Source organism: Heteronotia binoei, chromosome 21, assembly GCF_032191835.1.
Source record: "Heteronotia binoei isolate CCM8104 ecotype False Entrance Well chromosome 21, APGP_CSIRO_Hbin_v1, whole genome shotgun sequence".
NCBI lineage: Eukaryota > Metazoa > Chordata > Lepidosauria > Squamata > Gekkonidae > Heteronotia > Heteronotia binoei.
In genome coordinates, this window is record NC_083243.1 from 157889643 (window position 1) to 157912325 (window position 22683).

General features: G+C 42.3%; 1 protein-coding gene across 22 annotated transcripts in view; it reads right to left on the minus strand.

Annotated features, from left to right (window-relative positions):
• Window positions 1-22269, minus strand: part of BRSK2 (BR serine/threonine kinase 2) — a 621430-nt gene extending 599161 nt beyond the window's left edge. For 10 of the 22 annotated variants that reach the window (XM_060261782.1, XM_060261787.1, XM_060261786.1 and 7 more), the window contains exon 1: window positions 21809-22269. In XM_060261782.1, the coding sequence (XP_060117765.1) occupies window positions 21809-21902 (94 nt within the window). In that variant the 5' untranslated portion in view covers window positions 21903-22269. The remainder of the gene's footprint in view (window positions 1-21808) is intronic. The other 12 variants (XM_060261788.1, XM_060261789.1, XM_060261793.1 and 9 more) reach the window with 2 other exon arrangements.
• Between the last annotated feature and the right edge of the window lie 414 nt (window positions 22270-22683).

Consider the following 22683-nt stretch of genomic DNA (forward strand, 5'->3'; position numbering starts at 1 on the left):
CAGGAAAGGCATGCTTGTGTATCTCAGTGTATTTAAATGGCAGCACATGGGAAACACAAGATCTCCTCTCTTCCTTCCTGCACTCTGTATGGTAGGATTTCACTCTGAAAACACTGGTTCTTGCTTCTACTGCTCTGCTCCAGCAATTCGTGACAGATGAAAATCCAGTCTGAGAGATCAGTTAGGGAATCCCACAGTGTCAAGGGAACTCCCACTGAGTTTCCCATCACATGCCTCTCCAGGCATTTGTGTAACAGCATTGGCAAATTAAGGTGCAATACATGTGGAAAGATGCCAGGGTGTTTCTTCTTGTCTTGATAGTAGCTGTGTAGTAACATCACACAGAATCAGCCTCCTCAGCGGGACAACAAACAGCGAAGGCATCTGTTATAAATAATTCTCCTGGCATGGTGGCAATTCTGACCATCCTGATTTGTTGGGACTCAGTGGGACTGTAAAGCACAAACCTTTGTCCTGTCAAACTATTAGTTTGACCATTGGCTGAATTCACTCCTGTCTCCCACCCAAGTGGCTGTTGCCAGCCAGCAAAGCTGATTCTGTCAGTAAAATGGGAAATTCCTAAGGTATCACTACAGGCCTCTGAGGGAGAGGCCTTTTCTCCTGGGGAACCATTGCTGCCAATCTCCAGGTAAGGGCTGGAAATCACTCAGAATTACAACTGCTCTCCAGATCATCTCCCCTTGAGGAGGTGGTGGGGGGAGGAGTGCATACCTTCACTTGGGTGGGTGGGATGACTGTAAGGGTCGGGGGCACTCACTCGGAGCCGCTTTCTAGAGCCTGTTGTATTTTTCTCCACAATGGGCCTTATTCCTAGTGCAATAATAGTGGTTTCAACTTACAAATGTTTGTATCAAGCACCACTTTCCAACTTTTTCCAGGATCTAGAAGCACTGGAAGCATCTACACCAGTAAGTTGGCAATGCTCCAAGCCCATTAGCAATGCTTCATAAAGTGAGTGGCCAAGGAAGAAAGTGCTGCTGCAACTTCTCACTGATGGCCATAGGAATATGCAATCAGCAAGCATTTAAAATGAATCCTGTTTCTCTTACTGCATTAATAGAAAAGTTTAGGTACATTATTTATTTAAAGTATTTCTATCCAGCCCTTCTCTATGAACTCATGGACCCATGTCCAAAGCATTTCTATACCAATGACTAAAACAGCTACCCAGTGCAGCAAACATCCTCAAAATCGAAACATAAAATGCTGTGGAGTCTAAAAATAAAATCCAAAATACCTTAATCTCAGCTAGTGCAAGCATGGCTCAATTTACATCTTTACACTAACACTTCAATTTGTACTTCAGTGACTCCCCAGAGAAACTAAGTTCTACAGTTTTGCATTAGCCACTGTGAATATCACTTTGTATGCTTTGACAGCATAATAGTCAAGACTGAATGAAGCAATGTTAAGTTAAAATTTGCAACAGAACTAAAGTTATCTTCTGAAGAGATATGCTCATAGAAAAGTACATCAAATACAGAGAGAAGACCTTTTAAAATACCAATTGTTTACATTTCAGTTAGACATATCCCTAGTTTTCGGTCTCCTGAGTATCTAACAGCACTAAGACATGGGCAACAAGGACCACAAGATGCAGAAGTATAAAAAACAGAAAAGGACTGAAGCTAAGAAGAAAATGCTGAGGCAGATCTTGTAAGAGATCTAAACTGAACCTGCAAGGCAAGCAGTTGGGTTGCTAACCTCCAGGTGGAGCCTGGGCATATCCGAAAATTACAACTAATCTCTAGACTACAGAAATCAGTCCCCTTGGAGAAAATGGCTATTTTGGCGTGTGGACTCGTGCAATTATAGCCAACTGAGGTCCCTTCCCTCCTCAAACCCTGCCCTCAGCCTCCAGCTCCAAATCTCCAGGAATTTCCCATTCCAGATCCAGCAAGTCCACAAGCAGCCAGGAAAATACAAAATGCAAGATACAAGATGGAAGATACTAGAAAGTACTAAAGTGGTATACAGGCAAGGTCAGAATGTGGCCGTTAACCCCATCTATAGACAGGCCAGCAGAAAAAAATGCAAGAATCTTGCAGGGCTGTTTCAATCTTCTGCATGCAGCTCTACATGACTTGTCAATCACAGCAGGCAGTGAAACAGATTTAAAAGCTTCTTGCATCTAGTCTCACACGCTCCTAACATCATCCCAATCTGAGTCTACTCAGCTCTATAAACAAGCATGCTTGTTTGTTAAAGTCTCTAATTTTGGATATTCTTCCAAATCATTCAGACAAATGATGCTGCCCAGTTACACTTGTGAATTTATCTATAGTAATAATTCTTTTATCGTCACCAAGGAAGGCCATTCGCTAATATTCTGAGAATAAACTATTGGCCCATCACATGTCAGTTAGTGTCTCTGGCATCCCATTGGCTGACTTCCTTGCCTTGCCTACTCAGGCCCAGGAATGTTGAACAAACTGCCAGAAGCTGTCTTACCTCAGAGACAGCCACATCTCTTAGCTCTTCTCTTTCAAGTTGCTCTAGAAAGGGCTGCAGAGCTCCTGCACCCTCACAAAAGGCCCTATCAACAGCCCACTCAGACGGCCTCCCAGCACACAAAGCCTCAGAATAGCCAGGGAGCCTGGCACCAACTCAGAGGACATGGCTGTCCCACCTTTACTGTCTTTCATTCTCTCTTTCCCAGGGTTGCCAGCTCCAGGTCAGAAAATTCTAGATGGCAGAGATCAGCTCCCCTTGAGGTGTGTGTGGGGGGGAGAGTGAATGTCTTCACTTGGGTGAGTGGGAAGACAGCCAGGCTGGGGGGGGAGGGGGCTCGCCTAGAGCGCATTAGTGGTACCTTTCCAGGTTGGTGGGAAATGTCTCTAACGGATCATTACAGGCCTCTGAGGAAAAGGCCTTTCCTCCTGGGAACCACTGTTGCCAATCTCCAGGTGAGGACTGGAGATCACTCAGAATTACAACTGCTCTCCAAATACATGGCAGAGATCAGCTGCCTTTGAGGTGGGGGAGGAGTGAATGTCTTCACTTGGGTGAGTGGGAAGACAGCCAGGCTGGGGGCGTGGGCATTCGCCCAAAGGCTTTTAGTGGTACCTTCCCAGGTTGGTGGGAAATTCCTAAGGGATCACTACAGGCCTCTGAAAGGGTTTTTCTCATGGGGAACCACTGTTGCCAATCTCCAGGTGAGGACTGGAGATCACTCAGAATTACAACTGCTCTCCAGATATATGGCAGAGATCAGCTCCCCTTGAGGTTGTGGGGGGGGGGGAATGAATGCCTTCACTTGGGTGGGTGGGAAGACAGCAAGGCTGGGAGGGCGCTTGCCCAGTGGCCTTTAGTGGTACCTTTCCAAGTTCGTGGGAAATCCCTGGAGATTCTGTGTTGGAATTTGAGAAGAACATATGAGTTAGGGCTTCAGAGTGGGATCTGCCAGGCCCAAATTCTTGCTGTGGAAACTGACTGGGTGATTTTGGACCAGGCATAGACTTCCAGCCTAACCTGCCTCACAAGGTTGTTGTTCAGATCACATGGGGGGAGAGGAGAATGATGCAAACTGCTGTGCCCCCTCCCCCACACTATGAAGAAAGACTGTAATTTTCCTATGTAGAAGCTGCAGGGAGGAGGAAGGCAATGGAAAGCTGAAGTCAGAGGGGCAGATAAAGGAGGTAGGGTTGCCAACTCCGGTTAGGGGTGGGACCTGGAGAGGGTGGGGTTTGAGAAGGAATAGGACATCAGACAGGTACAATGTCATTTCCCTCTGGGGAGGCCCTGGAGATCACTCAGATTTACAACTATTCTCTAGAGTGCAGACATTAGCTCCCCTTGAGGTGTGTGGGGGATATTCAGTGCCTTTACTTGGGTGGGTGGGAAGACGGCAAGGGTGGTAGGCACTCGCTCAGAGCCTCCTTCTAGAGCCTGTTGTATTTTTCTTCACAATGGGCCTTACTCCTAGTTAATAATAAACATACATATGTACTGTTTTCCTAACAAGAAAACTGGCAGAGATAGCTAGATTATTTAGACATGCCAACAGTCTATACAAACCCAGCCAGTTTGACAATAACAGAGGGAAAAGTTGATATTCAGATTCATTTTTTAAATGGGGACAAAGTAGATTGTACAGATGCCTGCTCATATGTAAGTAAATACATCTTTGTATCTGCTCTGTGATCTTGTCATTGACTTAAACCGACAGAAAGAACCAAGGACAGTGCTACAGAACTCTGACGGTATCAACAGATCCAAGCTCCTCTTCCTTAAGCCTTTAATATTACCTCTGCTCCCAGAAGCAGTAAGCATATAAGGAGCTCAGTGTGATTCTCCCCACCCCCTCTCCCTTCAGGAAGAAAGCAGGCTATAGAGTAATGAATCTGGCACAGTGCACCAGTTTCTGGTTCAATGAGGTGACAGTGTCCTAAGGTGAAAAACCAAACAGTGTAACAAATGGGAGACGAAACAAAGAGACAGAGAGAGATCAACCAAGAGCCAGTTTGTGCATACTAACTGTGCACAAATTATTCAGCAGGGTGGACCACAAATATATTTGTGGTCCACCCTGCTGAATAATTTGCACACAATCAGTATGCACAAACTGGCCCTTGGTCGATATATATATATATATATATATACGCACATACACACATACATATAAAATGGGACACAAAATGGCAGTAAGTATACAGAGGCAGAAAGTATAAGGGCACAGAAGGCCATGATGGGCTAACCACAGCCCATCCTGGGGGAAGCAGACATCTGCTATTAAACAGATATGAAACAACAGGGCACAAAGGGTTTGGGGAGGGACGGTGGCTCAGTGGTAGAGCATCTGCTTGGGAAGCAGAAGGTCCCAGGTTCAATCCCTGCCATCTCCAAAAAAGGGTCCAGGCAAATAGGTGTGAAAAACCTCAGCTTGAGACCCTGGAGAGCCGCTGCCAGTCTGAAAAGACAATACTGACTTTGATGGACCAAGGGTCTGATTCAGTATAAGGCAGCTTCATATGTTCATAGAAGCCACAGGCTGATCATGGATAGTGGGCAGGACATGCTACAGCAGCTCCAGTGATCAGTAATAGCAGCATAGCAGCTTTATTACAACTGGATACAAGAATGCAATGCTCCAACAGAAAATACTTGAGGATCATGTACACGGTTTCGTTAACTTCAGGTAGCAAAAAGTTAAATAGCAGGAGTTAGGTTTGCTTAACTTTGAAGTACTGAAGTCTTAATATCTGCCCTGATGAAACATAGTTCTGTAAACTTTCCAAGGATAACTCTTGGCTCTGTCACTTCCCAATGATAAATCTTAGATCACACTTTAACCATGATTTGGAACTACTTATCTATAAGGCACTCAGCAACAATTTTAATCAACCCAACAAATAACGGGCTTCATGTGGGCTTTGCATATGTACATCTAAATGCCCTTGTATCATACTGGTGAAACACAGATAAAAACACACATTTATTTTTTACTCCTATGAAAGCTTGTACTGCAAAACCACCGTGTTACAAATGACCAGAGCCCCAGGAGATAGAAAGGCTGTTGTTGATAAATTGTGCAGGCAGCCAGAAGCACGTTTACTGAATAGATGTCTGCAAAACACCTTTCCAGTAATTTCTAAAAACTTAAATAAAAACTGAGATATTTAATTAAAAGTAGTCACACCTACAGCCCTAGCATACTATTTAAATGATAAATACAACAAGGGAGGGTAAAATGATCAGCTTGTTTGGAATACTTTTGTTGGTCACCAGCCCAATTATTTCTGAATATATCAAAAATTTTGATTACAGTAATTAATAGCCATAATTCCTCCCTGTATCAGGAATAATTTTTGTTTGTTTCAGACGTTATTATCGATCCAATGGCTACCACTGCTGCTGTATTTACCTCTAATTTGTACGAACAATGTGGCAGACACTGCACTGCCCACATTGTTATTTGCTGGTTCATAATGGAAAATGTTCCATTAAAAGATCTCCAGTATAAGATCTCTAATGCCATCTAGGAAGCAAAAACTAACAAAAGAATATATGAGTTATGTGTATTACTGTTGACTGAGGGCAGCAATGGATTCTAAAACAGAGGATCACTTCAAGAATAAGCTTATTAAAGAAGTACATCCCAACCTTTAAGACTGGGACAAATTCTGGGAAGCAAACACGTCTCACTTGAGACTAATTCTAAGAAACAAATATATGATTCATAATTCTTGGGCCAGGCACAGCCATTAATTTCTTCCATAGTAATTTGGAGATTGGGAATAACTTGAAAAGAAAAATAAATAAAACTGTCAAGTCATACCACTAGTTAAATCATATACCAATTATTCATGATGTTAAAGTCACAAGCCAATGATATATAACCGAATCAATAGACGAAGACCTATACAAGAAAATCCCTCCCAAACATTTGGTAAATAAATATATGAATAAATATATGAATAAATGTTTATATATATATATAATTTACTCTGCAAACTCTTCTGCCTTTTGTTGAACATTTAGAGAACAAAATGAAAAGGTATCAGTTTGTTGTTCTGGTCCAATAAATGCAGGCTTTTTATAGAAACTAATTTCCATAAACAGATCTTGCTGGAATGAATTCCATCCAAGGATAAACATATATGAAACTGTCTATATATGCAGTAGTTCTCTTTAGTCTTGGGTAATTTGACTTCATCTACTTGAGATCTTTTAACTGGAGATGTGAAGGATTGAACCTGGGACTTTTTGCACTCAAAGGCTGCACTTTTCCATGAAGTTATAAGCCCTCCCATTAAAAAAAACAACAAAACTCCCATGGCTCCACAAGGTAACATGCACTGGATCAGATTTACACACATTCCCAGTTGGTTTGGTGCAGTCAGCTTTAACAAAACCATTCACTTTAGTAGATGGGGTAAATAGGAGGACTGAATCTATGTTCCCAGTTTTCCTTGGAGCTTGTCTTTAATATCAAAACTGCTCATCTGTTCGGTGGGTACATGTGCACACAGCCTACTGCTATAGACTTGCTAATCCCCAGGTCCCAGCAGGGGTTCTTCCGCTTTCCCAGGCTCTTTCCCACCCCTAGTCAGCTGGCCGGCAGGCGGAAGCCCCACCCCCACAGCTTATTTATTTATTTATTTATTTATTTATTTATTTAATGACTTCTATCCCGCCCTTCCCAACAAGTGGCTCAGGGCGGCTTACAACACAGGAATCTGACATAAATAGGCGTTAAACATAGAGCATTAAATTTAAACATTAAACCATTTAAAACATTTAAAACATTTAAAACATTGGGGGCAGCAGACATCCAGTATAACTACGCTCAGTTTCTTGTATCAGCTAGTCATAGGCCAGCCGGAAGAGGGTTGTCTTACAGGCCCTGCGGAACTGGGCGAGGTCCCGCAGGGCCCTCACCTCTTCCGGCAGCTGGTTCCACCAGGAGGGGGCCATAATAGAAAAGGCCCAGTCCCTTGTCAATTTTAAGCGGGCTTCCTTTGGCCCGGGGATATCTAGGAGATTTTGAGTTCCCGATCTACCATGTGACTGTCTACCTCCGGAGGCTTCAGTCTCTGTTTGGAAAGGCAGCCTCTTGGGATGGTGTGTCTGTTTTACTTTGAAGAAATTGGCAGCAACTCATGAGTAAAGATGCCAATTGCTCACTTCAGAGTCACCAGAAACGGGGGGGGGGGGGGGAATGTCTGCTGGACACTTCGTTATTCCCTATGTGGAGATCAATTCTCATAGGGTATAATGGGGAATTGATCTGGAGGTATCAGGGGCTCTGCGGGGGGCTGTTTTTTTAGGTAGAGGCACCAAATTTTCAGTATAGCATCTACTGCCTCTCCCCACAATACCCCCTAAGTTTCAAAACGATTGGACCAGGGGTCCAATTCTATGAGCCCCAAAAGAAGGTGCCCCTATCCTTCATTATTTCCTGTGGAAGGCATTTTAAAAGGTGTGCTGTCCCTTTAAATGTGATGGCCAGAACTCCCTTGGAGTTCAGTTATGCTAGTCACACCCTTGCTCCTGGCTCCGCCCCCAGCGTCAACTGGCTCCACTCCCAAAGTCTCCTGGCTCCACCCCCAAAGTCCCCAGATATTTCTTGAATTGGACTTGGCAACCCTATACTGCTATGAAAAGGACCTTTGGATTCAGGCCACTTCATATGAAACCAAATTTAAAGCAAAGAAATTATCAAATGAATGCTATAGTAAGCATGAAGCCAATAATTAAGATGCATTTGATTCAATAGCAAATAACTGCTCCAGAATCAAGCTGCACAGAAAAAGGAAAAGATAACAAACATTCAGATTACAAATAACTTTGAGGAAATCACCATCTGGTTCCCAATGTTCCATGTAAGGAAGGGAATATAAATTCATTCAGCAATTTTTTTGGAATCATGAGTCACATTGCTGGAAAAAATACACCATTAATCTTTTAGGACAGAAATATGTTGTCTTTTTGACCCAAGCAATAAGCAAAAGGAATCAACCATGCATATTCTTATTTAGTACAGATAAATTCTATGTGTATCAGGAATGTCCACAGTCTTTGCTGCAAATAGTAAGAAAGTCATATATATGAAAATAGAAACATAGGCATCTTCCTTTTAAGTAAAATGTTCTTTAAAAGCATATGTGGCCATTAAAAATATTGTGCTGCTCATAATCTATTGGATAAACATATGAAGCAGAGGTTCATCAGTGGCTATTAGCCACAGTGTATTGATGGAACTGTCTGGGGCAGTGATGCTCTGTATTCTTGCACTTGGGGGGACAACAGTGGGAGGACTTCTAGTGTCCTGGCCGCACTGATGGACCTCCTGATAGCACCTGTGTTGTTGTTGTTGTTTTTGCCACAGAGTGTTGGACTGGATGGGTCATTGGCTTGATCCAACATGGCTTTTCCTATGTTCTTATGTTTTTATTAGTCACTCTACAAAGAATTACAGTGTTACACCATGTAACAATTGGTCTAGAATCAGAAAGTTCATTTTTCTGTAGAGGACAACTTAATGCCAAACTGACATCCTTTGTTTGTCAAACCAGAACAGAAGGAACTGAGAAACACACTGATATCTACCACACCGCTTGCAGAGGCCAGTCATTTTCATGAAGGAAAGAATTCCACCTCAACCTACATATGTTCAATTAGATGCCTTTGTCTTTGATGCAAAGGAAAATTCCAAACGCCTCAAGAAGCATCTTCTTTCACAACAAGAGTTGGGCCATACCAACATAAATGATCATATTCAGCTGTGAAAGTATGTGACATATTTTCTGCACATCTACTTATTTCTCCCCTTCCTGTCCCATGTTCACAATCTCTGTCAGGGACTCAAGGGCTTGGAATGAAAACCACATAGGCTGAAATGGAACCAAGTCAAGCAAGTTACCTGAACTATTGGTGCTGAAGCCCCAAAGCCTTCTTTCATTGCAAAATGAAATGCGATATCCAACAATTGTCCATGCAGTTGGCAGGAAGTTGGAAACCACTGGGTTGGCCAGGCCTAATCCTAGAAAACTGAACTTCTGCCCTTACCTGGTTAACTGAAGCAGTGTCTTCTGCCAGCTGTACCAATTCCTGGCTGTAGCTTTACCAGCTCCCAGATCAATCTCAAGCCTCCAGTTCTAGCAAACAATGTCATGGAGTCTAGGCCATATATACTCCCACCAAGTATAAGCAAATATGGCCTCAGTTTGTACCTTCAGATGTCTGGCAGAAGTTATCCTAACTTATCTTTTAGTTGATACATCATACAACCATCCTCTGCTTATGTAACTAATGACAACATCATCATCTCTTTTTTCAATACTTCCGGAAGCAATTCAAAATTATTTTTATATCTCCAGGGAACTTCTTGGATCAATTTCATAACATTTCTCTCTCCAGCTTCTGTCCTTTGTTTTAGTCCTTCATTCTCTGAGTTGCAAGCTCTTTTCTCTTTGCTTTGTTACATAATCCTTGTACTGTTGATGCCACATCAATCTGTTCCATTTACAAAATGATCACACTTCCATTAGATTGCAAAGGGAATTCTCTGTACCATTTTGGATTGCAATAGCATGGGTAATTTTTTAAAACTGTAATACATTTAGGATTATCACTTAGGATGCAATGTAAAACTTTTAGGATCATAATTTTAATTAGAAAGTACTCACTACAGCTGATAAAGCTGACAATATCAATATGAAAAACAGTGTGCACAGGCACAATTGATTCTTGAAACGAAACTCAGAATCTTCCCCACTATGTTCAGAAGCCAGCCCCAGACTACACCTGAGGCAACAGTCACCCCTAAAAGAAGGTAGAACATAATTTGGAAGCCTTTAAATGCAAAACTACATTAAATGCAACCACCAAGACACTGCTCTAGCAAGCCAAGATGACACTTGCCTTCGACCCTAATAGAAACTGGATCGGGCAGACTGCATTAGAAAGTAATTCTGTCAGATACCTAGGCAGGTGAGGTGATAAAGCAAGGGAGTGTGTCAAGGATGAGGGTGGCATTTAAACCACACAAGAGAGCAGGACTTCTCAGGGTTCTCTGGTTAAGATGAGCTGGTAGTAGAGCATCACCTCCTCCCTCTAGCCTGAGATCATTCCAATGGGGAATGGGAGCATCCAAATGGATACGTGTTTATACTCCCTATCTGAAAACATCAACAGTGGTTCTATATAGCCTGGGAGGGGGCATTTCTTACACAGCACATCCTGTTGATAAATGCTTTTAATTTGTTTATATTCCCTATTCATCCTAATGCACAGTATTCTCAAAAGTGGAGAAATCAGTTTGCATTCCCACTTCAGGTTACCCATGGAACATTATCATTTGTGGCTTAGATAGTGTGAAACTACAATTATCACACAACCAGTCATTTTTTCTGATGGTAGCCCTGATGGTCTGCAGTAGAATCACTATTGTCAAGTCCAGTCGCAACTTAGAGACCCACAAGTTTTTCAGGGTATAAACTTTCAAGAGTCCATTCTCTCTTCACCAGATATCTGATAAAGTGAGCTTTGACTCAAAATTACACACACCCCCTCTGAATCTTATTGGTTTCTGCTACTGAGCTCAAATGTAGCTGTTCTATAGTCAGTCAACGTGGATCATCTTGTCAACTCATGAGATCATGAAAGCTGAATATCACTTAAAACTAAATGTGAGCTTATTGCTCCTAACTAGAGTGGGACTACATAAAAAGGAAAGCTGTCTTAATAGTGCAAAAACAGTATATGCAGAATTCCTGTTCTGTAACCCTGGTGATGCCTGAGATTTAGGTATATAAATAGCAATATAATCCCACTCATCTGACAGAGTAGCAATGTAGGGGGGAAAGCAAGCTGTCCTTTCAAAGTAACCAGTTGAAAGCTGGGAATTTCGCTATTTTTGAACTGCAGCCATTCCCCTCTTATATATCTTAGTGGCTGGAGCTCTGAGTCCTGAGAATTTTGTAATAACTTGACCTTTTATGCCAGTAATGGCTGATCTGACTTGAATAATTTGACCTTAGCATACCTGAAAATTCCTAAACTTAAAATACAAAATATCATTTTATACATAGGAACTATCCACTGCCTGAAACTGTCTTCTGCATTAGTACCACCAAATCACATAAAACAAACAAAACAGACTAGCAAAAAAGATATCTGAACTTGAGCCTCACAGCTCAGTCTCAAAATCTTTGCTCACTTTATGTACTCATTAAAAAGCCTCAGACCAGAATTTTTTTGTCAGACTCACCTCTTCTTCTCTCACAGCTGGAGACAGAAGGGTGTTGCAGAAAATATGCACAACCTGAGCTTCTGAGCTCCCACTTGTAGTGTGCTACCCAAGATCCAGACTTTTCACACAGTGAAATCCAATTGCTCAGAACACACTTGGGAGAACACTGGAAATTGCAGATTCTGGAACAACTTATATCATTCCAAAAGCTCAAGGAGAAACATACCGCCCTTTGGACAAAATCAACACAGCAATCTGATTCAAAATGTTAATGACTTTGTATCTGGATAAGCAGATGGGTCAAAGAATTTATTGCTATTCTTCCTATGGAGTCACATGTAGGATTGCCCCAACTGTTTCAAAAATTCAATCATACATAAACACGCACCCACTAGTCTTCAGAAAATGCCACATAGGTAACATTCATCTTACTTTCAACCAATATAGAAACCATAATTACATCTTATCTAGATAAATAAATAGATATCTACAGGACAAGCCCATGTGTTGCACCAATCTAAACTCAAATGACTGGAGTAATTTTTCATAAGATTGCCCTTATTATGCATATGACTATAAACATGGGAGAGTATAAACAATAAACATGGGAGACTATAAACATGATGAAACATATACAGGCTAAAACAAGAGTGTACAAAATACATATACATGCTCTGAAGAAATGTGCAAAGTGTGTGAATCTTGAAATTCCCATCATTTAAGAAAACCACAATAACAACTTCTGGCCCACATCACAGTGGTAAAAGTAAACAGATTGCATCCTTAATCGTCAGAATTTTGAAATCTATATTTCTCTGGAGATGATTTGAGTTTCCTAAATTTGAAATAAACTTTAGAATCTATCACAGTGCGTACTGATACAATGACAAACTCAAATACGCATATGTATTAATTCTGATATATATAAATCCCTATTATCAGCTTTTCGCCATGGGAAAACTAGAACAATTTGAGAGTTCTTTAGCAAATTACCTTTGCACTGATCAAGTAAGATGACTGTGCATACTAGTATCAATAAATCTGTATCTTGCACCTAGGGGTGCCAAGTCCAATTCAAGAAATATCTGGGGACTTTGGGGGTGGAGCCAGGAGACATTTGGGGGGGAGCCAGGAGCAAGGCTGTGACAAGCATGTGAACTGAAAAGGGAGTTCTGGTCATCACATTTAAAGGGACCACACACCTTTTAAATGCCTTCCCTCCATAGGAAATAATGAAGGATAGGGGCATTTTCTTTTGGGGCTCATAGAATTGGACCCCCTGGTCCAATCTTTTTGAAACCTGGAGGTTATTTTGGGGAGAGGCACTGGATGCTATGCTGAAAATTTGGTGCCTCTACTTCATAAATCTAAACGTATCATCTGAAGTAATTTATCAAAATATCTAGAACTGAAATTGTACTATTTCAATGTGATAAAAGTTGTTATACAACAAACTCAGGGTGTTCCCAGATAGCATCTTAAATGCCTTAAATCAGAGGTGGAGAGGCTTTTTTCCTGCCAATGCCATATGGATATTTATAACATCATTCGCAGGCCATAAAAAAATATCAACTTAAAAAACAGTGCTCCGCCAAGGGAGAATGATTCAGGCCAGCAAAATTAATGCAAATAATTATTTTTCTATTTGAAGTCATGAGGGGAGAGCCTAATCTGGCACACACATACCCACACACACACACACGGCCCGCTGTCCTAGGCAAATGCATAGCTCCAGGGCTTTTTTGTAGAAAAAGCCCAGTAGGAACTCAGTAGCATATTACACCACATCCCCTAATATTAGCATATTAGGTCACACACTCATTAGCATATTATGCCACACCATCTGGGATAATCAAGTGTAAACTGAACTGTGGCAGTAACTTTTCCAGGGCATACAGCAATTCTGGCCAGCCAGCCAGGCCCCAGGGAGGCTGCCGCACAGTGCAGCTGGGCCCTGTGATCCCTGCCTGGCCCTGGGGAGGCTGCTGCACAGCGCAGCTGGGCCCCATGATCCTCGCTGGCCAGCCAGCCCCCAGAGAAGCTGCCACATGGCTTGGTTCGGCCCAGCAATCCTCGAGGGCCACACCGAGTGAACTCGAGGGCCGTATACGGCCCTCAGGATGGAGGTTCCCCACCCCTGCCATAAATGGTGGGGGCAAAATGGGAGAGTAAGGTTGCCATGTCCAACTCAGGAAATACCTGGATACTTTGGGGGTGGAGCTGGGAAAGTTTTGGGGTAGAGCCTGGAGACTTTCCTATTCCCTAAAATAAATAAATAAAAATACAGTAGTGCAGTTCCCATGAATACAGTCATTTCCTCCTCTTCTCTTCTGCCTTCAAAATTTCCTCTAGCAGCTGCACTTCCACTAAATGAATGTGAACACACGTACACTCACAAAGCAGCCAAAACGAACAGCTTGCAAGCCCATACTTTTGAGATCTCACTGGGGCAATCTACTCATGAGATTTGCTAGGTGTAGCAGTCTGCTGGATTTCAACCAACTTCTTCAGATCAACACAGAAAAACAAAAATACTGAACAGAGCAGTCTAGGTTCTGGTTAACTCTTTACTATCCATACAAATGACTTCTGAAACAAATGGCAAACAAACAGAGGGACTATGCTGGCTTCCTCTCTCTCACACTCACCAGGAAGAGCCACATGACTCTGCCTGCTTACCCCACCCACCTGCAGCTTTGCCCTGCTGAGATTTAAAAGCATGCACACCTTCCAAAACACAAGCAGTTATTTGCAAGCTTCTTCTAAACTTGCCAAGAATTAAAGGCACGTGGTGGTTGTTGGGGCAGGGCTTTCCCTCACTGGCCAGTTGGCTGGTGGTGAGGAGGAGCCTGCAAAACTGGGGGATTCCCTACTGGGACCTGGGGACTGGCAAACCTAGTATGAAGATTTGCATCAAGCGTGAAAACATACTGAGAAGTACCTATAAAAATATTTCAGAAAAGGTGTAAAGGTTACTATGGTATTTATAGGGTTGCCAGCCTCCAGGCGGGGCCTAGAGATCTCCTGCTTTTACAACTGATCTCCAGGTGAAACTGGACTCTTCAGCTCCCCTGGAGAAAATGGCTGCTTTGAAGGGTGGACTCTATGGCATTGTACCATGCTGAGGCCCCTCCCCAAACCCCACCCTCTCCTACATCCGCCCCCAAAGACTCCAGGTATTTTCCAAAACAGACCTGGCAACCCTATCATGGAGTCCAAATCCTCCTTCTTCAGAATGGAATAGCTAGAAATAAACTATTTCCAGACACAACTGCCACCTGAGCATGATGTAGCAAAGTATCCCCTCATTACAGATATTCTTTAGGGGACGTATAACCCTATCCTGGACTCTCTGAACCGCTTTAAAATTATTTAAAATATGTTATGCCACATTTTCACCCAATTTAATATCCCTAGGGCAGCGAATAATAGAAACATAAAACAAAGAACACATAGGAACAAAGAACAGGCAGAAAACAAATATAGACAGGGATAGATAAATCTGCCAGGCAGATTCTATAATTTTGATGGCAAAATACCCTGCTGCATCAATTCTGCTGCCCACCATCGATGTCCAGTTTATTATACTTGAACTTCAATTTGTTAATCTAGCCCATCACTACTTCCAGATACAATTCAGAAACCTAAGGTCAGAAATACATATTAATTATTATTTATTTTGGGAATTCGTGTGCCACCTATCTACAGAGCTGTTCTGAAGTGAAATTTCCAGACAGTTTCTAGTTTTCAAATGCATCCCCAATCAAAGCACATGAGAGTAATTTAACCTGAATGTGTGATCAGATCACAGATAACCATGGCTAGCTCAAGCTTTCTGAGGAACAGCAATAGCTGGTATATCAGCCAAAACTGATAAAACGTACTACACGCCATGGAAGAGACTTGAGCCTCCAACCAGTATCCAGTACCGTTCTGAAGATATGATTCTGCTCCCTCGGAGTACAACCTCTTCCATGACAGGCTGATTCCTCAGCCCTAAAGAAGCTTTTAATTAACCAACTGTACCTCAGTCTTGTCTGGACTGAGCTTCAGTTTATTGGCTATCATGAGCATAGTGATGAGATTTTACTCCAAAACCTTTCACATCTACTCCAAGTGGTTTAATGTAGATGCTAAATAGCATAAGATGGATCCCTGAAGAGCTCCAAAGGAAAAGTCTATAGAGCAGAACAGTTATTTCTGTGCACAATCTTTATCATTCCTGACAGGTAGAGATGGAACCACCAAAAGCAGGATGGTGCTATTCCCAGCCCAACCAAGCAGTACTTAAGGATGCTGTGATCTCAAAAGCCACTGAAAGATCAGAGAATCAAGAGGGTTACATTCCTCCTGTCAGTCCTCCAGCAATATCCATTTCAACCAAGGTAGTTTTCATCCATAACCAAGCCTGAAACCAGTCTGATGTAGGTCTAGAATGATAGTCTAATGCCCAATGTGCCTGTTTCACTTTGCTTCATTTTTGCTCTGATGCCCTGTTAAGTACCCTTGCTTGGAATGAAGTTCCGCAGGATTTGCTTCTGTGTAAGTGATTTTATAATCTGGATTATATTCACTAAACTGTTTTTGAAAATACCAGCAAAATCTATACACCCTTTTTTTAAAAAAGGAAATATAGCCAATTAGCAAGTAAAGTCCTAAATTAATTTTCTATATCCCAGTTAACAAACAGTGGCAAAAGCAACTCACATATCTACTCCAAGTGTTTTAATGTAGATGCTTAATAGCATAAAATGAATCCTGGAAGAACCCCAAAGAAAACATCCATATAGAACAGTTGGAGTGCTCTAAAACTTCAATTCTATTTCTATGATATGCTAGTACTGCAGAAATTCTTAGTTATGAGCAAAACATCAAAAACATCAAACATGGCATTACATTGGCTTAGGGTTGCCAAGTCCAATTCAAGAAATATCTGGGGACTTTCTGGGTAGAACTAGGAGACACTGGGGGTGGAGCCAGGAGCAAGGCTGTGACAAGCATGTGAACTGAAAAGGGGGTTCTGGTCATCACATTTAAATGGACCATACACCTTTTAAATGCCTTCCCTCCATTAGAAATAATGAAGGATGGGGCACCTTATTTTGGGGCTCATAGAATTGGACCCCCTGGTCCAATATTTTTTAAACTTGCAGGGTGTTTTGAGGAGAGTCATCAGATGCTATGCTGAAAGTTTGGTGTCTCTACCTAAAAAAAACCAGTCCACCCAGAGCCCCAGATACCCACAGATCTCCATTATTCCCTATGCAAATCGGTCTCCATAGGGCATAATGGAGTGCCCAGAAGACCTCCCCCCCCCGCTTTCTGAAGACCCTGAAGCGGGGGGAAGGCCTCCTAACTGGGGGATCCTGTGTCCCCACCTGGAGATCGGCAACCCTACATTGGCTTCACAGACAGACATGGTATTTTAACTCTTTAGGATTGTAAGTTTCAAATACAATATTAGTAAAATGAACAGAAATCTCAAACAAAGTATTAGATTTCACTGACTTTCTAATGAAAAAGAATCACACATAGCAAATTAAGGAGATTTCCATGTAATTTGAATAATAAATTTGAATTTTTGTGCTTTTGTCTTCACATCTGATCTGTTATCTAAGCGTAAATGTTTCCTGTTGTGTTATTGCAAACACAAATGCACATTCTTTTTGTTCATTACTGTTAATTACTGTGCAAACCTGCTATAATTAACTATGCTCCAGTGTAATTCAATGAAAAGTATATAATATTTTCGTTTATATGCAATTTGTTGTTGTCAGCATTTTAAAAGATGTTTCCTCATAATACAATCTTACTAGTACGATCATTAGATTATTGCTGTGCTTCATGCTTTTTCTGCCCCTTACCAGTCCCCACTGGAAGCAAATTCCATCAGTTCAGCTTTAGGAAACAATAGTAAAGCCCCTTTGAACTCAGCCTTATGCAGTAACAAAGGGGCAATTGTCTTACAACTGCAGTCCAATTTAATTATACATGCATAGAATTCTTACACTGCATTATTTAAGAATTTCTTCCCCTGGCTCTTGGTCACTCCCCAGATTACGAAAAGGTTGCATGCAAATGTTTTGCACTTTTCTGCTCTATGCAACCTCCTCTTGCTTTTAAAACCAGAAGGCCATAATCCTGCCTTTGTAACATCAATCATTTCCAGCAAGCCTGATGTGCCAACTCTGGAGGCTCCTCAGGACAAGCTTTGCTTCTCCTGCTTTGAATGAGAATCAGCACAGCCATCACCCAGCCCTTTGAAATGCATCCTGAGTATGTTTTGCCAGGTCAGTTTTGTATACCCAGGACCAGATGTCACCAGTTTCCACTGATAGTACAGAAACAGCATCTGGACATCTTTGCAGAAACCAGCAGGGTCTTGTCTGCAAACATTCCTAGTTTTGCACTCATGGAGAAAATTACCATTTAAAGCTAAATGGAGGCTGAAGCAAACCATTCAAGTCATCAGTACACACTTCATTTTCATGGGTCCATGCTAGGGGTGCCAGGTCCCCCCAGCCAGCCACCACCAGGGATGGGGGAGCAAGGCTGACACATCCAGGCTGGGAAACTCCTGCTGATTTGAGTATGGAGCCTGGGAAGGACAGGGGCCTCAGTGGGGTATGATGCCATAGGATCCAGACTTCAAAGCACCTATTTTCTCCATAGGAACTGATATCTGTAGACTGCAGATGAGATGTAATTCCAGGGGATCCCCAGGTCCCACCTGGAGGCTGGTATCCCTAGATCAGGGGTGGCCAATGGTAGCTCTCCAGATGCTTTTTGCCTACAACTCCCATCAGCCCCAACCATTGGTCATGCTGGCTGGGGCTGATGGGAGTTGTAGGCAAAAAACATCTGGAGAGCTACCATTGGCCACCCCTGCCCTAGACCATACAGAAACCCTGCTCTTGCCTTCCTAATTTCCCCTTCAATATTCAAAACAATCTCATATTTTACAGGAGAGCAGGCGATCACCCCTAAGAGGGTTATCTAATGACTCATTCAGCTGGCAATAAGGAAGAACCTCAGGCCAGTAATATTTTGGGAGTTAAGGGGTGTGTGTTCTCCTTAGGGGGAAGGGAAGGTAGAAATGTGTGATTGTGACAATCCACTCAAAAAGCTACGGATAACAGAATGAGACTTTTGCTTATAACATTTGGCCAAATTATCTTTTGCATTGGCAGCAAGTAACTTCTGTTCCTGCTCTTGCTTACATGTAATACTGTGGTTTTAATAATCACAATACTGATGTTTTAAATTTTATATCTGGTTTTTAAAATTGAGTTTTATTGTATCTTATTGTATTAAGGCACGAGGTATTTTGTTTTTTTTCTCTCTCTCTTCTTGCTTCTTTTGTTTTATTGCTGAATCTGGTTGTTTGATGCTATGGCAATATGTGCTAATGCAATAAACTGAATGACTGGCTTTACTTTCAGAAGATCCACATAACTTTACTACACAAAGCACAGCAAGGTCAGGCAACTTCCAACCACTCAACCCCAACCCTATCCCCCAAGCACACCAATACTTTACCATCTGCCTTCTGAGAAACATGTGACACTCAGCAGCATAGTTTGACTCTGAAACTTTCTTTTTCAAATCTGAATGGGCCTGAAAATAACAGTGTAGGTCACTCCAAAGTATTTTGAGTATGGTGCAAAAAAAGGAAAATTTCCAATCCTATGCATGTTGATGCAGGAGTAGTTCCTCCTGAATTCAGTAGGACTTCCCCCCCCCAAGTAAATGTGTATAGGACTGCAGCCCAAACATGGTAGCTACTACTTTTTAGGCATTTAGACTTCAGCTGTTATGCACTGTTTGTACATCTACATGTACACAAATGGAAAAGATAGAGGCCCATCTATAATTACTGATCATCAATAACAGCCTTTGCTTCCATTCATTCCCTCCAATATCTGAAAAACCAGAGAACAGAAATTCTGAACACTCCCCCCCCCCACACACACACAATCTCTCACTCTCTAATCACTTAGGGATAAAATAGGAAGATTACCAAAAGGAGGAGGAAGGGAACTGCACCTAACCCTTAAAAAGCATAATGCTAGGCTGTGCACTTTGGAGCCAAAGGCTGCAATCCTATGCATTCTAGCTTGGCTGTTAGTCATGGGACTTACTTCTAAACAACTATGCAAAGACTCAATCAGTGTGAAATACAGCATTAATGTTGCTGAATTTGTAAGAATGGGAAATACTCTTTCTTTGGTAAATGGGTTGTGCGTAGAGTGAGAAACCTCTGATGGGGCAGGGGGGGGACCAACACAATGATAGGGATAAGATTGTATTTGTAGGGCCTTTTGCATAGTCACCAATGAGCAGTATTCTGCAAGAGATCACCTCTGAATACAGCATATGATTTTTTTTTGTTGTTTTACTGTTGCACCAAGATACTGCAATCACTGTAGAGAGACTTGCATTTTCCTTGGCTGCTTATTCATGCTGAGGTATATTTTATCTACCTACATACATTTTGTAGTGAACCAGATTAGCAAGAGAAAGGGTTGTTGGTTTTTTTTTATTATTATTCAGTATTGTGAAGGATAAAGGTGAAAAGATGCGTTAAGCCACTGCAGTAGGGGGAGAGAGAATGATTTTAAGAAATATAAGCTGCTTTCTGTTTTAAAGCAATGTCATTCTCATAACTACAGGCGGTTGCTATGGGGTTTGAGGAAGAGAATTAGAAAGAATTGGGGGTGGGTGGGGGCTTCGTAATTAATCATCATGGAAAAGCTGAGCTCCTTTCAGAGAAAGATCTGGATTTCAACTCAGTCCCTAAGAAAATTGCGGGGACTGCAGAGTTGCTGCCATGCAGGGCAGCAAGAAAACAGGCAGAACAGAGGCAGCAGCTGGGGATGGAAACGCCTATTAAATCCCTTAGACAACAGATGGGCAAAGCTCGGCTGTCTTTTTTTTTTTTAAAAAAGCCAAAAGCAAAACACAATGCACCATGCTTTATTGTCCCACCATAATGAACAATACTTAACACCCACAGGCCCCAGAGAAGATCTACTGGCTTGACAAAATATATGCGTACCAAAAAGCGTTAACCTGGAAAGACTCAAGTCCATTCCTAGCGTCTCCCAATGAAATGGATTGCTTGAATGTCCACAGGAACAGTTACCAAAAAGGGGAATAAAAACCAGGAGACCAGAGGCAAGTTGACATTTTTGCAAAGCTTGCTTCTTTGCCGTTTCTGCTGCTCTGCCCTTGAAGCGAAGCTACCGAGCCAGGCAACCTGCAAGTCCAAATCTTGAATACAATGAGGGGATCTAATTATGTCACGCAGGGCGAAAGCACCTGCTCCCTGCTAATGCCTTGCACTATATTCCCTTCTTTTAATATTTCTTGCCATTGTTCCTTTCAAACGACGACGACAAAACCTTTTTAATTGCAGGACAGGGAATCTTAAATCACCAATCAAAAGTATATGGAGATGAAAATGAACTGATAGATCCAGAACTCGATTTGGGATTTTTAAACATTTTCTTGTGATGACTTCTGTCGTTTCCACATTGCCAAGGAGGCTTTTCAGATAACCACAGAAGACAGTCATTGATTGCACTGAATATCATCTCCCCCCCCCCCCCGCAACAACTGCACCTTAAGGACTACACCCTTTTCAATCATGATGTCATAAAACATTGCTGGTAACTCCCAGCCTCCGCCACCTCCTCCTCTTCACTCTCCGCTATGTGTCTCTCAATTCCATTGCTTTCTAGTGTTTTTTTTTTAAAACGGAAATTAAAGTGGTGCACTGAATCAAAGCAAAATTCACCAGCAGCAGAGAATCCTACCGTCCCCCCCCTCCGCTCAATCAGCCCCTCCCCGTATGCACTTTGACTGTCATGAGCACACCACCCCTTTCCAAGAGTGATGCACACAAAGCAATCTGGGCTTGTTAAAAACAAGATTTAATTTTAGTGAAGAAGAGATGGAAACCACTTTAAACAATCTATCGCCACCACACACCACAGCGAAAGGAAGGCAAGCCCAGGTTCTCCCATCCTCATATCAGCAACTGCTACCTTCTCCCTACGGTTGTTACTGCTGCTACTGCAAAGAACCAACCTGTCTGTCCTTTGCCCAAGGTTTTCTCCAGGCGGTATGGTCCAACATATTGTGCATGCTGAGCTCCGCTGCCTTCTTTGACCGTTGATGTCATTTCTACCTGGCTCTGGAAATTCTGCGAGGTTATGCGTGTGTTGTGGTCCGGGAATCTGTGGGCTCTTTTCCACTGCAGTTCTTTAAATTCCCACTTTGCCGCTATGCAAGCAAAGCGCTCACTCGGTCTCTTTCTCTCTCTTCCGACTCTTTTGCTGATCTTAGTCCACTTGGCTGAAGATTCACTCTTCCTCTCTCTTTTTCCCCTCTGTCTGCCTAGGAAGCTGATGCCCAGGAGCAATTCTTAGCCAGTGTTTAGGGAGAGGGGAAATCTAAGATCGAAACATCAGAAGCATGGTGTTGGTCATCAGCACTCTGCACGCCTTAGTTCTCTTTAGGAGCTGTTCGGGGAGAGCTGGAGCTGGAGCGGCGGAAGAGCTGGGGCCCGCAGCTCAGACTGACATAAGTGCCAGCCAATCCCTGACAGCACCTCAGCCTGCCTCTCCCCCGCCTCCATCCACTACCTTTTCTTTTCCATCAGTATCAGCGGCAATTGCTGCCTCTGACTGCTACAGAGCATCATAACCAATAGCAACAGCAATAAAACTATAAGGGAGTTAATCTCCTGTTAAGGTCAATAGTTAATCAGAATTCAAAAGTCTGTCCTGCTTTAAACTTTACATGCACAGGTACATGAAGCCAGAACTGTATATTTTGTATCAGCAACACCAAGGCAACCAGGACACTGTAGTTCATCTGCTCAGTTCTATGCTGCAAATAATGTTGAGGTTGTAGCATAAAAATTACTAAAGGCAGGAAGGTCAAACTGAGAGATCAGTAGT